Consider the following 18,065-nt stretch of genomic DNA (forward strand, 5'->3'; position numbering starts at 1 on the left):
GCACATTCTTTCTGCTGTATATGATTTCACTGATGTAAGAAAATGACAAATGGTCCCACACCCGTAACTGAAATATTGAGGGCAAACCTGCATCCGTATTGCAGGAGTTGGAGCTGCTTGTTTATAAGAGACACAAAATGGTTGACTAGCTGATAATAAAAAGCTTGCTTCAGCATTTAGACACAAAATGGTTGACCAACTGATTTAAAAAGCCAGCTTCAGCATTTAAGTGAAACAATAGTGCCTTTGAGAAGGGGTATTCCAAGGAAAAGGGGAGCACTATCTGAACAGCACGCAATGAGATAGCCTTAATAAGGAAATATTCAAGGATGAACCGTTTGAAGATTTGCAACAAACACAGATGAAACGATGGAATTATGACTCATAAAATAACTTTGAAGGATCATTAAACTAGAATTAATTAATTCCAGTCTCATCAAAGAAAGGATGTGTTCAGCCATAAAAACAGCAGCTAAAATTGTCTCATAGAAATTGGCTGTTTTCTTGAAATTATTTATAATATTAAGCAATAAGCTTTAGTTAAAGATTCGTCAAATAATCACAGAGACAGATTTCAATGCAATTTGATTAGATTAGATTAGATTACTTACAGTGTGGAAACAGGTCCTTCAGCCCAACAAGTCCACACCGAGCCTCCAAAGAGCAACCCACCCAGACCCATTCTCCTACATTTACCCCTTCACTTAACACTACTGGAAATTTAGCACAGCCAAGTCACCTAACCTGCACTGTGGGAGGAAACCAGAGCACGGTGGCACAGTGGTTAGCACTGCTGCCTCACAGCACCAGAGACCCGGGTTCAATTCCCGCCTCAGGCGACTGATTGTGTGGAGTTTGCATGTTCTCCCCATGTCTGCGTGGGTTTCCTCCGGGCACTCCAGTTTCCTCCCACAGTCACAAAGATGTGCGGGTCAGGTGAATTGGCCATGCTAAATTGCCCTTAGTGTTGAGTAAGGGGTAAATGTAGGGGCATGGATGGGCCGCGCTTCGGCAGGTCGGTGTGGACTTGTTGGGCCGAAGGGCCTGTTTCCACACTGTAAGCAATCTAATCTAAGCAATCTAATCACCCGGAGGAAACCCACGCAGACATGGGAAGAATGTGCAAACTCCACACAGACAGTTGCCTGAGGCGGGAATTGAACCCGGGTCTCTGGCACTGTGAGGCAGCAGTGCTAACCACTGTGCCACCGTGTATCAGTAGCAGTTTAAAACTAAGTCCTGAGTTTTGAGTTGTGCTAAAGGTCAGATTTGATTTTTCATGTTATATGCGCTCATGTATAGGAGTGCAGTGCACAATGTTGGCACACACAAGGCATCATCTTACGTATAAGCACCTTATAAAACTTTATGGTAAAAGCACTAAGGGAAAACGTTAAAGAGATGCCTGGCATATCTTGTCTCATTAGCTAAAGAGTGCTAAGAAAAATAATTATAATACTTTACAATAAAATTAATATTGTGACTAATATTTTTATATAAGAGAAATAATAGAATTTGATAAAGATAGGAAATGGAATACAATAAACAACAGAATTCAAGCAGTTCTTAGAGATAAGGAAGTCAGCAACATGACCAAAGGAGAATAGTCAGTAACGTTGCAATGCAACATAGAAAGATCCCAGGGCCTAGAGATTACAATGACTGTTAGGCATCACGAAAACAGAGGGCTGTCCACAGGACTGTCCATCATTGATCAGGTGTTTCACAGGGATGATTGTATCGAGAAAGCAGGAAGGCACAGTAACCAAGTTGTATGAGATCATTAAAACACACAATGTATAAATATACTGTTTTTCACTTTAAAAATCAGAGCGTGTCAATGATCTCTCTTCCAATCTGAGCTTAGATTAAGAAAATGACTGGGTACACACATCGAAGCCAGATTTGGGGAAGGTCGTTTGGCCCTCTCCCTGGATTTACTGGTTATAGTTTAATAAAAGTCAGCCATGTGCCTGAATTCTCTCTGCCTCCTGAGTCTTTGTTCCCAGACGAGGGGTTACGCTCCTACAACAGGGATTCCCTGTAGCACCTGAGGACTATTAACTGTTCAGGGCAAAATTTTCATCCTGGTCTGGGAAGAGGTCTCATTTCTGAGAGTTGCCAGCCAACTTTTAAAAAAAATTCATTCACAGGATGTTGACATCAGCACATTTACTGCCCAACCCTAATTGGCCAGAACACAGTTAAAAAGTCAATCACATTGTTGTGGGACAGATCAGGTAGGGATGGCTGTTTCCTTCGCTAAAGGACATCAGTGAGCTCGATGCATTTTTCTAACAATGGTTTGACGGCCATCATGAGACCCTTAACCCCAGATTTTTATATGATTCAAATTCCACCATCTGCCATGATGGGATTCACACCCAGGTTCCCAGATTATTATCTTGGATTCTGAATTAGTAGTCCAGCAATAATACCACTAAGACAGTGTCTCCAATATCTAGCCAGCAAGTCTTCAGTCTGAGCAGTGCCAAAAGACTCGTAGGTACTGCTGGGATGACAAAGTCCCTGAAGCATAAATACCATGGACCCAGACAAGGTTTTGCAGAAGCCCTACTAGCAGGCTGTGGTGATGAACTTGCCTGGCTTGAGTTGGGTAAAGGCTTTCCTAACAGGTGTCAGTTTTAGATATTCATTTTGTTTTTTAGATTTCCATCAGTCTTTGCACTTTGCTTTTACCTACGATTGTTGAAACAGATCACATAATTCTATTTGCTACGCCATTTTATCTTGTACTTAAGAGACAATCTCAAAGCATAATTATCCTCTAAATTTTCATAACTAAATATTTGGTAGAAAATTGTATACTGGTCTTCAGTTGCAGCTGTCAAAGAGCATATCAAGACTGAGTATCAAGGATCTTATGTAACTGGAGAAGGTAAGAAAGAAGTCAATGCTCTTAACAAGCAATCCATACCTTTATCATAGAAGTATCCCTACAGTTTGGAAACAGGCCATCTGGCCCAAAAGTCCACACAGACCCTCTGAACAGCTTTCCACCAAGACCCACCCCCTACCCTAAACCTGTAACCCTGCATTTCTCATGGCTAGTGCACTGACCTACACATCCCTGAACACTATGGGCAATTTAGCATGGCCAATGCACTTAACTTGCACATCTTTGGACTGTGGAAGTAAACCAGAGCACCTGGCAGAAATCCACGCACACGTGGGGAGAATGTGCCAACTCCACGCCCAAGATTGGAATCAAACCCAGTCCCTGGCACTGCAAGGCAGCTGTGCTAACCAATGAGCCACTGCGCCGCCCGACGGAAGATTTGAAGAAAGACAAAAAAAATCAGCAAAAGAAAAATCAACAATTTAGAAGAAATGCGTGAAAACACTGATCTGTCAACATCCAACTTTGATTCATAGATCAGAATTCTTTAGCACTAAAGTGCTAAACAACAAGGTATACAGTCATGTGCTGTCATTCTTTAAAAACTTTAGTAGTGGAAACCCCAAAATGCTTGCACAATGTTTCTTACTTTGAAAACTGAGTAAGTTTACAAGGTACCATTATGGTGGGCGGCACAGTGGCACAGTGGTTAGCACTGCTGCCTCACAGCACCAGAGACCCGGGTTCAATTCCAGCCTCAGGCGACTGACTGTGTGGAGTTTGCACGTTCTCCCCGTGTCTGTGTGGGTTTCCTCCGGGTACTCTGGTTTCCTCCCACAGTCCAAAGATGTGCGGGTCAGGTGAATTGGTCATGCTAAATTGCCCATAGTGTTAGGTAAGGGGTAAATATGGGGGTATGGGTGGGTTGCGCTTCAGTGGGTCACGCTTCAGTGGGTCGGTGTGGATTTGTTGGGCCAAAAGGGCCTGTTTCCACACGTAAAGTAAGTAATCTAATCACCTGTTTTCACAGGAAACAACTAGAATTAAATTTTAATTAGCCAGTATTTGAAACTTTTGTGAACTTGAAATTATATTTTTTAAAAATGAAATGCTATTTCAAATGTAGTAACACTATAAATACAAACTATAACTCCTGCATCGATGCTGATTTAGCCAATGTCAGGTTGTGCAGCACTGCCAGCATATTCAATCAACTGTATTCATTAACATTTAATAACCTGCAATCTTTGAAAATGTTCATGACAATTATAAATACCTAGTACAACACTAAAAGCATTGCTAAGTTAGTACTGCAAAGCTTACATACTTGAACTTTCTTTCAAAAATAATATTTAAACAAAATATATTTTAATACCCAATTTTGTTTGGTCTCTGGTTTCTAATATAACTTTAAAAATGCCACACCTATTCTTTCTGGGGTAGACATTCAAACCTTTGGAAGTAATGAAAAGGTAAGGTCTCCCAGACAACAGAAGAATTTTATAACTTCAAAACGGTCACCTGATACTTCCTTAATCTGAACTGCAATAACTATTATTTCAGATGATGTAAAACTCAACATTTCAGAACATTTAAGTACTGTATCATAGCTCAAGTATCAGAATGTATTTTTACTTCATCTGATACATCAAAACTTTGAAAAGTTACCACTTTTACACAGGACAGGTCATGTTATGCCAAGTTTCACTGCAAACGTGTTTACAGCCTTCTGGCAAGTGCCATTTCTTAACAAGTTAAAATACTGAATAAATTTGAAAGATAACTCAAATTAGGAAATTATAAAAATACAATCTGAGAAAATCATACTAGAAATGTTAGTTAACCCTTTGAGTACTGAATGCCCCTTGCAGCTTTCAAAACATGCGCACTTTCTATTCAAGTTCCGAATGTGTTCACTTCAATTTCTGAAATGATCTGATTTTTGTGCAGAAATATTACTGCTGTTCTCAAAGGGTTAAATTAGCATATATCAACGTTGATAAAGCACTGCCCCTGAGGTCAGCATTTTGGTTAAAAAAACAAAGACGTGAGGTCTTTTTTTAGTTCTCAATGAAATTATGCTTCTTCACAATGTTTTTTTCTTTTAAACTATTTGGGGTAAATGTAAGTTTTTAAAAGATGCTAAAAGGTTTGATTCAGTACTCACAGATGCCAAAGCTTTTCCAAGTGCATCACCTGTCTGTGAACCCCCAGCTGCATTTCCTCTGTTCCCTATACACAATATAATTGAAGCATAAAACACTTCGATTATTCACACGTTCAGCATTTTTCTGCACTTGAATATTATTGTTCCGTGCATCCGCATATTTACTGCGCGATATGAAAGTTATGGATTAATATTAAGAACAAGACGGTAATTTTGTAGTTGCGAGGTAAGCAACATAATTGTTATAAACTAGCTGATTACTACTTTCCACTTGGTCGTGGAAATCAATGCTTCTTGTAACATACCCAAAAGATTTTCTGATCCATTGACTGGTGGTGTGTGAGAGGCTGCAACATAAGGGGAGCTGGTACTCCCTCGATGGAAGCTAGACATTGGGGGAAGACTGGGGTTGATGTCTGTAGGTGAAACTGAATGTGGTGGATAGTTCTATAAAAATAAAAACACCAAATAACAACCCTGGATAAAATAAGTCAAATTATACAGCAGTATCTGCTTAATATTGACCCTTAATTGACACAGAGAGAGCTCAAATTAGGCTACACTAAACATTAACAGAACTGCCTAATAAATATGTTGACAGTTTTTTTACTTGAATATATTTGTTCACATAATAATTACTCAAGCATGTTCAAAGCACTTAATAGAACTAGAACTGAACTGCATCATATACTTTGCAAAACTGGCAGATTTTTTTTGCAATCAGCAAGCTGATACAGAGTTAAATAGTGAATTAAATTACGGTACTGTAAGGTACTCGGAAAGCCACACGACCAAACAGTTATTCGTCAACCAGTATAAATCAAAGCAGCAGACACTGGAAAAATGTACTGAAACAGAAAATTAAGCTGAACTGTATTTTGAACACTATTTCTATGCTGCTTTACACTGTGGTCTGTTCATTACGAATGCAAAAGGGTGGGAAAGATGGTGGAGCAACTGAACTAATTGGAAGATATATTTTAGAGAACAGAAAAGCAATTGAGCTGCTTAACATCAGCACTGCATGGTGTATCAGTGCTGCAGGACACAAATTAATCCCAAAACAATTTCACGTAGGACATTCACAATCAGCATTATCACGGTAGTATTCACTGTGCATGCAACAAAAGGTGCTACAGTGATCATAGGGGAGTTTAATTTTCATATTGACTCAACAGACCAAATTTGCAGTAATGTGGAGAATAAGTTATAGAATGCATACAAAAATAGGTTTCTCAACTGGCACATCAAAGAACCAAAAGGAAACACATTATTTTCAATCAATATTGTGCAATAGAAATAATTTGATTCATAGCTTTTTAGTAAAGTAGCATTTAAGGAATTATGATCATACAAGAGACTTTATACTGAGCTTGAGTGTGATTTAGTTAACACAACAAGGTTCTTAAGTGGATTTAGGCATGAGGGGGTGAGTTAGCTAAGGAAAATTGAAAAACTGGATTAAAAGATACACTGATTATCTAGAATGGCAAAGATTTAAGGAATTAACTAATTGTCTGAAACAAATGTACATTCCCTTAAAGAATTAGTGTTGGAGAAGTGTCTGACCAAGGCTAAAAAAGACAATGCTAGTTGAAAACTAGAGGTTTAAAATGCTGATACAAACAGGAGTAAGTGAGGGTTGGAGGAGGTTTAAAAACTAGCAAACGATAAGCTGACAAATTAAAATAGTTTATAAGACTAAATTAACAAAACAACTAAAACAGACTGCAAGGTATTCTAAGTAGATATATAGAGGTTAGCTAAAGTAAATATGGTTTCCTCAGAGACAAAAACAGGAGAAATTACTTTGGACACTAGGTAATTAAACAAATATTTTCCAAGTGTCTTCAAGGTAGACCTAAACAAATCAATTCAAAAATAGTGATGAACTAAGTGCTTAATCATTATTGCTAATGAGAAAAAATACTTGATAAATTAATATGACAAATCCTCTGAAACTGATGGCCTGTATCCTAAAGTCATAAAGAGGTAGTTACAGAAACAGTAATTCTGGAAGGTCATCACTATGATGCCAGAATTCCCAAAGATTAGAAGGTAGCAAAGGTAATGTTGCAACTCAACAAAGAACAGAAAGTGGGAAAACAGGGAAATATAGGCCAATTAGCCTGATGTCATCTATGAGGAAAACACTGAATTTAATATTAGAAACATGGTTACAAGACAATTAGAAAATTATAATGTGATTAGGCAGAGGCAACATAGATTAATGAAAGGGAAATGTCGTTTGATAAATTTCTTTGGGTTTTTGAGGGTGCGATTAGGGTGAAAATGGTGGAAGCAGATGTAATGGATTTGAAATTTCAAAAATATCTGAATTTTGCACACAAGAAGCTGTTACACAGACTCATCCAATTGGAAACAATCAGTCTCAACTGAAGATTGGTTGACAGACAGTAGAAATGCATGGTTCAATTTTGGGTAAGCTGCAATTAGCAACATGCCACAATAATCAGTGTTTGGGCCTCAGGGACTCTCATTTTCCATATGACAGGATCAATTGAAACGTATCTAAGTTGCTCTGCATATACAAAGCTGTGTGCACTCAGGAACAATAAACAGAGAAGGCTATTTCGACCCTCCAGCCCAGTCCACCAATGAGATAGATCATAGCTGATCTGGAACTTAACTCCACATGCCCTACAATTTTTTCTCAGTAACAAAAATCTATTGACCTCAGATTTAAAATTTATAATTTATATAGCATCAATTGCTTTTTGCAGAAGCAAGTTTCAAACTGCTACCTCACTTAGCATGTGCAGCAATTCCTAATTTTACTCCTGCAAAATCAGGCTATTTTTCAAACTAGGCACCCTACACTTTCAACCAATAGAAATAGCTTCTCTTCACTTACCCTCTCAATTTCCCTCAATACCTTGAAAGGTTTCATGAAATCAACCCCAGGCTTTCTAAATTCCAGGCAATACACCCTGAATTTATGGACTCTATCGTAACTTAACAGTCACAGTCCATCTATCTTTCTGGCAACTCAACACCGACATCTCTCAAGGGTAACATACCTTTCCTAAAGCACTACTTAGGTGTGGTGTAAGCAGGACAATGATTTCGATATCCTTGTATTCTAAGGAGAAAGGATGGTATTGTTGTATCCTTTCTGATCATGTGCTATATGTATTCATGGGATTTTAATCATCTTTATATGTGTCCTCCTCCACCACAATCCAATACCACCTATCTTTGCATCATCAGCAAATATGAATGAGTGACTTTCTATCCCATAACTCAGATCGCTAATAAACAGTAAACAATTGAGGTCCCACATAGGTACATTGCAAATGATAACAATATGTGAAGTCGTCCATTTTGCAAAGAACTTTTCTTTTAAAAATCAGAATAAAGCAGGAGAAAGAGCAGAAACCATTAGTAATCAAAGTAACCTGGGTGTCACTGTACACGACCAGACTAAGTTAACATGCAGGCCCAGAAAGCAAAGGAAAATAACACTATGTAATATTTTAATTCCTAGTAAGGTTTAAGACTGAATATCGAGAGCACCCAAAGGAGCAAATGCTTGTCTTTGGTTGATGAGGCCAATTTCTGGGTTGACAGGACTATCCTATAAGAAATAAGGCTATTGTCTATGTGTGCACTCAGGAATAATTAACAGAGGAGGCTATTTAGACCTATAGTCACAAAAATTTAGAAGAATCAAAGTTGATGGAATGGATTTATAAATGTGTTTGACAGATAGCATGGGAGCATGTTGCCCTATTTGAGAAGTCTACAGCCAGAGAGTCCACAGTCTCAAATTAAAGGGTTAGCATTTAGGAGCAGAATTAGGTGAAATTTCTTCATTTAACTGTTGTGGATCTTGAAAATTCATGTTGCTGAATATATTCAAGACAGAGAGAAAATAGTCTTACAGAAAATAATATACACAGGAATAATACAGCAAAATGGTCAGGTAGAAAATCAACGATTACTCCACTAAATGGCACTGCAAATTTAAGGGATTCAACGGCCTTGTTTGTCTGTTTCTTATTTTGTTTTACTCTTAAATCTCCAACATTAGATCAGGTCTTTCTAACTCTCAGGAAGAAATACAAATTATACTTATGCCTTTTTTTAAAACTTCACTCAAATTAAAATAGACCAAGTATTTTCTTGAATGAGAAATAACAGGTAAAATGGTAGCATCAAGATGGTTTCAATATTTTGACAACATACACGTAACAGAAAAGGATTTCACCATTATAAACAACACTCAACTATTTCATGCAATTGAAAGTTTGATATTTAACAGTCTTAAAGGCTATGAAGAGTACAAAGAACTTCACTGTCATTTATCTCATAATACTTAACAATCAAGCAAACAAGGAAGATAGTTGACAAAGAAAGCAAACTTAAAACATCTCACTGACCAAAAGAACAGCTTGTCAAACATTTGATTTCTTGAAAAAATATCACAACAGAATTGACAATCAGATGTCAGAATCATAACCAAGATTAAATTTGCTCCCAGCAGTTTTTTACATTCCTAAATAGTTACCAACAACTTTGTCAAATATTTTTAGTGAAGCCCAATCCAACGTTTTGGATGCAAACCAGAAAAACTAAGCTGACAACTTAAGTTTAACTGACTTGACCTTTGCTAATCACGTTAGATTTCTGAAAACTGAGAAGTAGGAATTTACTCTGCAGATCAGCTTCCATTTCTGTGATCAGCATTCTGATATAGTTACCAGAAATTAACTCCTTTAGAAAGTAAGCATTAAAAATTGTAATAGTTGCAGAATCATACATGATTCTCACTTTTGTTTGCAATTCTTCATGATTGCTTCAGTTCACTAAATGCAAAGGGAAACAAGATACAAACTACAGCTATTGAACTGAGTGCCGTCAATCCTTCCAATCATTGATAATCATTTGCTGCAACTTGAAGCTACTCAAACAGCCTCAAGCCAAGCCTCTTAATGAGAAAAAAAAGTACTCTTTCTTAAGCCTGACCATCAAAACTATATTCATTGGTACTTCTCCCAAATTTTACGTAATTCTTTTAACAAATTGCTTCTAATTGGGTAGAATAGGTTTGGTCCTTCCAGTTGCATTTCCAATTATAGTCATTGTTGTTCCTGAACACACTACTCATATTTGAATAGAACGGGAACAACTAGAAAATATGAAATCAGACTTTCATCCTGGAATTGAGTTTTCTCTCAACCAGTTCAGCTCAATTCACACATATCCAAACATTGCAACTGCAAAGTAACTACACTTCAATTTATCCAAAGCTTTTTAGCTTTTAGGTTTACCCACATCGGATCCCACTGTCAATATATATAGAATCTCAGACCTCAATGCCAGAGATTTTGTCCTCATGTTTAAAATGCCTATATTCCCTCTCCCCTTCTTCTGATGCGCCACGCACAACCCACCTCCCCCCCTCCACCCCCACCCACCACACACACAACCTTGTACCCCTGTGAAATCACCAATCCTCCGATTCCAGACTTTATTTTTCATTCATTCTTGGAAGTGAACACATTGGCAAGGTCAGCATATATTGCTCAACCTTAATTACCATTCAGAAACATTTTACCATTGAAACCATGCAGTCAGCCCATTCTCTCCAATTTCTTCCCTGAACAGCTTTCTAATTCTGTCTATGTGCCTGACAAATTGGAAACCTCTTATGGTGTGCTCAGTCTACAAAAAGCAGAAAAGTCTAGTTTGGCCAATTACCACCACATAGCCAAGCTTTCAATCATAAGTAAAATGATGGAAGGCCCCACTGACAGTGCTAGCAAGTTGCACTGATGTTACCTGATGAATGAGCACCGCTCCAAAAGCTAGTGCTTCCAAATAAATCTGTTGGTCTATAACCTGGTATTGTGTGAGTTTTCAAGTTGCACTTAGTCAGCAACAATCTCCTCAGTTTGAATTCAGCAAAAGCTACTTGGGCTTCAGGCTACATTAGACTTTTGGCCAAATTAAAGTGACTGCCCTTGACATCAAGGCACTTAACCAAGTGCAAAGCAGGGGAAAGAAATCTTCACTGGCTGGAGTTCCAGCTTAACTCAAAGGACAATAGTTTCAGTTGTTACAAGCTAATCATCTCAGCCTCATGAGTTCACTGCAAAAGTTCCCTCAGGGTAGTGTCTGATGCCAACCACCTTCAGCTGCTTCAACAATGGCCTTCTCTCCATCATATGATAGAAAAGGAATACTGCAGCATATTCAGCATCATTCACAACTCGCCAAGGAATTATGCAGTCCATGAGGCAAGATTGAGACAACATTCAAACTTGGGCTGATAAATGCCAAATAATATCCAGGTCATCAATTACCAAACATTAACCACATCCAACATGGAGATGGTAAACGCCTCCCTAACATTTAAGACTAATACGGAACCCAACATATTTTTCAGCATTTTAGTGGAGGTAGGTTGGGGTGGGGCAGCAATTGACCAATAACTTAGTTGAACCAGTCACAAATACTGTGGATACAGAACAAGTCAAATATTAATCATTCTATGGTGAGCATCTCACCACCTGACTCTCCAAAGACTTTGCATAATCGACAACAGCTAGTCACAATTTATATCAAGGAACTGGGTATGAGAATTATACATAGTGTTGCATAGACTTTGCACACCACATGTTCACAGTTAACGAAATGATGTGAAAATTATGAGGAGCATGAAAAGATGCTTCTAGAAGGTTTGAAAAATCTATGTGGTCAAAGATTTGGCAGATGAACACAATGTGGAGAAATGAGAGGTTATCCATTTTGGTCAGAAAAACAGATGGCGAGAAGTGGGAGTCCTGGACCTCTCAAGGGCATGTTTGCACGTTTGCTTCATTCAGTAATCACTGAAATTTAACATGCAAGTCTACCAAGCAATAAAGAAAGGGTTCAGAGGAAGGGTCCTTAGTCTCGAACGTTAAATCTGTTTTCTCTCCATGATTCTTCAAGACCTGCTCAGTTTCTCAGGCAATTTCTAATTTTTTTTTGTTTTAGATCATCAGCACCTGGATTTCTTTGTTTTATAAAGAAGCCATATTGGCTTTCATTGCAAGAGGATTTCAGTGTAAGCATGAAGAGGTTTTATAACAGGTTTGCGTCTTGACTTAGGGAAAGATATAATTGCGATAAGAATAATGCAATGAAGATTTGCCAAAATAATTCCAGGGGCATTGTCCTGAATGCAAATATTACATATACCGGACTTATATTCTCTGGAGTTTAAAAGAAAGATAGTGAAATAATTCAAACATATGAAATTCTAATAGAGCAATTGACAAGATAAATGCAGGAATATTTGTTTAACTGGCTAAGGGTGCAGGTTGACAGTCTAGAACCAGGGGACACAGTAACAAGAGGCAGACTGAGATGTGGAGGAATTACCTTCCTCTGAGGGTGGTGAATGGTCTATGGTCCATTGCTGCTCCAATTTCTTATGCTCTTCAAAAGAAGGCACACACCAGGAATGCGATGAAAAATCTCCATGTGTGTGCGCACAGCTCCAGCCACACAGCAATCTCCAAACCTTCCAGCTTGCTTTATTGGTACCCAATGCATCATCACAAGCCAGTGTGACTGCAGTGTCTAGCTTTTACAAGAACTGAATATCTCACCAAAGTAGCTCTGAAACCCAAAGCTTCTCCAGACTAGGTCAAAGACACAAGGCACATTGGAACACTGTCACTTCTTTGAAGTCTCACATCATCCACACTTGGAAATATATCATGCTTCCTTCACAGTAGTTCAATCAAAATCCTGGAAGTCTTCACCCAACTGCACTGTGGGAATACTTTGGAGAAAGTGAGGACTGCAGATGCTGGAGATCAGAGCTGGAATAGCACAGCAGCTTAGGCAGCATCCGAGGGTAGGAGAATCACGTTTCGATCATAAGTCCTTCATCATTCCTGATTCTCCTACTCCTCCGATGCTGCCTGACCTGCTGCGCTTTTCCAGCACCACATCTCGACTGTGGGAATACTTCCACTAAATAAAACTGCAGAAGGCAATTTAATAACATCTCCTCAACGACAATAAGGCAATGATCAATAAGTGCCAGCTATACATGCAGTATCCACATCTAATTAATGTATTTTTTTAAAATTACCCATTTCTTCGTATAACCTCTTTCTTTCACCAAACAACCCTCTTCATAATGTTCCTTTGATCCAGTGACATGAGCATAGGAAGAGGAGTAGACTATTCAAGCCCTTAAGCCTGTTCCAGTATTAAAATAGATCATGAATGATTAGCATCTTAAAAATATACCAACCTTGATTCCACATTCCTTAATGTCCTTACCCAACAAAATTATCAATCTCAGATTGAAAATGTCCATCAGCAATCCTCAGCAGTTTTTAATTTTTTTTCTTTTGTGCGTGTTGGGGGAGATATAGCAGAAGGAGAGAGGGAAGAGAAATGATGGGAAGTAGTTTCTCTCTATCTAATTCTTCTATCATCTTAAACATCCTTCTTTGATCACTCCTTGTTCTTAAACATTTAATTGAATAGAAAGCTGGTTTGTTAATGCGACCTGCACTCAACTTCTTGAATCTATGCACTAGTTTTTCGCAGTATCTGTACATTTACTCTTACGACCTATTCCCCAGCAGTTTGTAGCTTTTCATCACATAGAAGATACTCTAGCTTTCTTATTTCCAAGTTGGATGCCCTCATATATCTTACACTGAATTCCACCTAAAATAAATTAGGCTAATCAATCCATCAACACCCGCTACATCCTGCTCACATTCAAAGTACTTACTACTCTATTTGGAGTTATCAGCAAATTTGAAGATCAATGTTTTCATTTCAGTCATTAATAATTATTGTGAAATGCTGAGGCTCACTATCAATTCCTGGACACATTATTCTACAATTAGATTTTATACCCATTATTCTTACTGCTGAGCACTTCTTAAACAATTCGCTATGAATATAAATAGGTTGCCAAAATTGCACATGCTTTCATTTTTGCAAAGTCGCTTACTTGAAATCATATGAACACCTAAGGATGTCTTTCCATATTAAAAGATAAAACAACTGATGTTGAACTTGTATTCAGCCTACTGAATACATGAATAAGTAGTTTCAATCACATACATTTTGAGGAATTATTGAAATGGACAGATTAAACCCTTTGTACCTTTATAGACATCGACACTGAAATGCTTCAGTAGATACCTAAAACCTAACTAGCTTTTAACGCACTGTGGAATGCATGCAAGAAAAGTTAACTGAAGAAGTCAATTTATCCTTACCAAGCGATCATGCGTATGCAGACTGCTATAGCTGCTAGACTGAGAGACATGAGAGGAAGAGCTTCCCAACATTCCTCCATAACTTGGCTGATGCATTCCATTTGTTGAATTCCAAAGATCAGAAGAACTGTGATTTCCTTCTAAGTAGGGGACAAAAGATATTTTATTAATGAAGTTTAATTGAAAAAGTTTAAGTTTTTGTATTTGGTATCTAATTCTACCAAACACAGTTGAGAAAAGACAGGTTATGTACAATCATGACATTGATCCATAAACAACATCATGATCGGTTTTTGGAAGGAAAAACATTCACTTTAAATGGGTGCGGACCACGACATCTTTGCTTTAATAAGTGAAATTTCCAAATTTCAAGAGTGTTAATTTATTTGGAAATTATCACTTTAATTCGAATGCAGGTTACACAGGAACAGGAGTAGAGACAAAAAACACTGCAGATGCTGGATTCCAAAGTAGGCGAACAGGAGGCTGGGAGAACACAGCAAGCCAGGCAACATCAGGTGATGGATAGGTCAACATTTCGGGTATAACCGTTCTTCAGGACCTGAAGAAATGGTGACTTCTCCTGATGCTGCCCAGCTTTCCGTCTACTTAGGAACAGGAGTAAGCCATTCAGCCCATCAAGACAGTACAGCCATTCAATTCAATGAGAGTGGATCATCTACCTCATTGCTAATTATCCAAGTTATATTCCATCTGCTATCTTCTCCATTCACTTAGCCTAAGTCCATTGAAACTTCCCTACATCTTCTGCATAACTTAAATTTCCACCTGGCTTTGAGTCATTAACAAATTTGGAAATATTGAATTTGGTCCTGACATCCAAATAATTTAAAATAGATTATGGACAGCTGTGCCTCCAGTAAAGATCTCTGTGGTGCCTCACTAGGAACAGCCTATCATAAGAGTTACCTGTTAACTCTGCTTTGTTTGTTAACTACTTCCCAATCTACGAGTAAAAAGTGAGGTCTGCAGACGCTGGAGATCACAGCTGAAAATGTGTTGCTGGTTAAAGTACAGCAGGTCAGGCAGCATCCAAGGTACAGGAAATTCGACGTTTCGGGCCAGAGCCAGGAAAGATGAAGGGCTCTGGCCCGAAACGTCGAATTTCCTGTTCCTTGGATGCTGCCTGACCTGCTGTGCTTTAACCAGCAACACATTTTCAGCTACTTTCCAATCTATAATACTGTTTTACCCAGTTCCATTTCCTCTAATTTTGCTCACTAAACTCTCCTATGTTACCTCACCAAAAGCCTTCTAAAATACAAAATACACTACATTCACTGGTTCTCTTCAACCTACATTACCAATAATATCCTCCATAAACTTCAACAGATTTATCAAACATTATCTTCCTACCATAAATCAAGTTGACTTTGGCCAACCCAACCATTATTTACTGCATAATAAAAGAGTCAGGATAAGCATCATCGCTGGAGAGAGAAGCAGAATTAATATTTCAAGTCCAGTGAATGCTCTTCAGAATCAGGTCCAAAACAAAAGTGTCACTGGGCTTCAAGTGTTAACTCCACTGCTCTCTCTACAGATGCTGCCTGATTTGCTGAATTTCTCCAGCACTTTTTGTTATTATTAAAGATCTCCAGGATTCACAGTACTTTGTCATTATTTCCCAAGTGTTTAGTTATCCAATTCATTGTCACAGATTCTGACATTTTTCCCACTAGATAGGAAGACAGAGTCAAATTCTAAAAAGAGGTAGACAAGTTGATGGAGTGTTGCAGACATGTAGATGATTAAGTTCAATGTGCAGAAGTGTAAGGTGCTCCATTTTAATGCAAAGAACATGGAGAGACTGTACAATAGTTCAAGAACAAAGAGGTTATGCTGAACTTATATAAAGTGCTAATTAGACCTTCAGCTGGAGCTTCTATCATTTCAGAAATGATATGAACACATCGAAGAGATTACGGAAACATTTAAGAGAATGATTCCAGGGATGGGAAATTTCAATTATAAAAATTGATTAGACAAGTTGAGAATGCTTTCCTTGGACAGGAAAAGGCCGAGTGGAGATTTGATGAAAGGTCGCAAAATCATGACAGCGTGCACACAAAGTAGATGGGGAGAAACTATTCCTGCTCACGAAAAGATCAAGAACCAGTGCAAACAAGATTGGTGTGCTTTGCAACAGGAGCAAATGTGAGGTAATAAAGATTTTTCCACACAACACGTAGTTTAGGTATGGAATCCACTGCCTGGAAACATGTTTGTGCTGAGTTCAATTGAGACATTTAAAAGGTATCAGATGATTATTAAAATAAAAGTAACATGCAAGGGTATGGGGAAAATGCAGGAGATTGGTAATAAATCAAAATGTCCTCAAATCAAAACCAGTGGAGTGCCACAAGGATTGATGCTCGGTCCACTTCTTTTTGTCAATTATATAAATGATTTGGATGTGGCCATAAGAGGTATAGCAAGTAAGTTTGCAGATGACACCAAAGTTGGATGTGTAGTGGTCATCAAAGGTTACCTCAGATTACAACAGGATCAGTTGGACGAGTGGGCTGAGGAGTGGCAGGTGGAATTTAATTCAAATAAATGTGAGGTGCTGCATTTTGGGAAAGCAAATCTTAGCAGGACTTATACACTTAATGGTAAGGTCCTAGGGAATGTTGCTGAACAAAGAGACCTTGGACTGCAAGTTCACAGGTCCTTGAAAGTGGAGTTGCAGGTAGATAGGATAGTGAAGACAATGCTTGGTACGCGTTCCTTTATCGGTCAGAGTATTGAGTACAGGAGTTGGGAGGACATGTTGCTGCTGTACAGGACATTGGTTAGGCCACTGTTGGAATATTGCGTGCAATTCTGGTATCCTTCCTATCGGAAAGATGTTGCGAAACTTGAAAGGGTTCAAAAATAATTTACAAAGATGTTGCCAGGGTTGGAGGATTTGAGCTAGAGGGAGAGGCTGAATAGGCTGAGGCTGTTTTCCCTGGAGCATTGGAGACTAATAGAGGTTTATAAAATCATGAGGGCCTTGGATAGGATAAATAGACATAGTCTTTTTCCTGGGGTGGGGGAGTCCAGAAATAGAGGGCATAGGTTTAGGGTGAGAGGGGAAAGATATAAAAGAGACTTAAGGGGCAACTTTTTCCCGCAGAGGGTGGCACGTGTACGGAATCAGCTGCCAAAGGAAGTGGAGGAGGTTAGTATATTGAAACATTTAAAAGGCATTTGGATGGGTGTATGAATAGGAAGGGTTTGGAGGGATATGGGGAAAGTGTTGGCAGGTGGAACTAGATTGGGTTGGGATATCTGGTCGGCATGGGCGGGTTGGACTGAAGGGTCTGTTTTCATGCTGTACATCTCTATGACTCTATTAATGGTAATTTTAGTCAGTTCCGCTTTTTTGACACGTTCTTTACTCTTTTTTCTTGGATATTTTCTGCATCTTGCTCCGTAAGACAGACACAAAAGATTGTTTAGTTCCTCCACCATTTCCCGATTCTCCATTAAAAATGCTCCTATTTCTACCTGCAATTGGTTCACAATTGTCCTTGCTAACCTTTTCCTTTTCACATACCTAAGGGAGTTTTTACAGTTAACCTCGAAGGTTCTCGCTCACTAACATTCACACGTTTTCCTTTATTGGTTTCTGGGTCATTCTTTGCTGAATTTTAAATTTCTCCTAACCCTCAGGCTTAACACTTTTCCCAGTCAATTTATTAGCCATTTCCTTTCTCTAATTTTAGCCACAGCCATTTTGCTTCTTCCATTGAGATTGCTTGAG

General features: G+C 38.5%; 1 protein-coding gene across 5 annotated transcripts in view; it reads right to left on the reverse strand.

The window, feature by feature from the left end:
* tcf12 (transcription factor 12) overlaps nt 1-18,065 on the reverse strand; it is a 332,010-nt gene that overhangs the window by 87,975 nt on the left and 225,970 nt on the right. For 3 of the 5 annotated variants that reach the window (XM_060853126.1, XM_060853131.1, XM_060853130.1), the window contains 3 exons: nt 14,294-14,433; nt 5,333-5,474; nt 5,028-5,092 (listed from right to left, as the gene is read on the reverse strand). In XM_060853126.1, coding sequence (XP_060709109.1) covers nt 5,028-5,092; nt 5,333-5,474; nt 14,294-14,433 — 347 coding nt within the window. The remainder of the gene's footprint in view (nt 1-5,027; nt 5,093-5,332; nt 5,475-14,293; nt 14,434-18,065) is intronic. The other 2 variants (XM_060853127.1, XM_060853128.1) reach the window with 2 other exon arrangements.

This window comes from Hemiscyllium ocellatum, chromosome 39 (genome assembly GCF_020745735.1).
Source record: "Hemiscyllium ocellatum isolate sHemOce1 chromosome 39, sHemOce1.pat.X.cur, whole genome shotgun sequence".
NCBI classification, from domain to species: Eukaryota; Metazoa; Chordata; class Chondrichthyes; order Orectolobiformes; family Hemiscylliidae; genus Hemiscyllium; species Hemiscyllium ocellatum.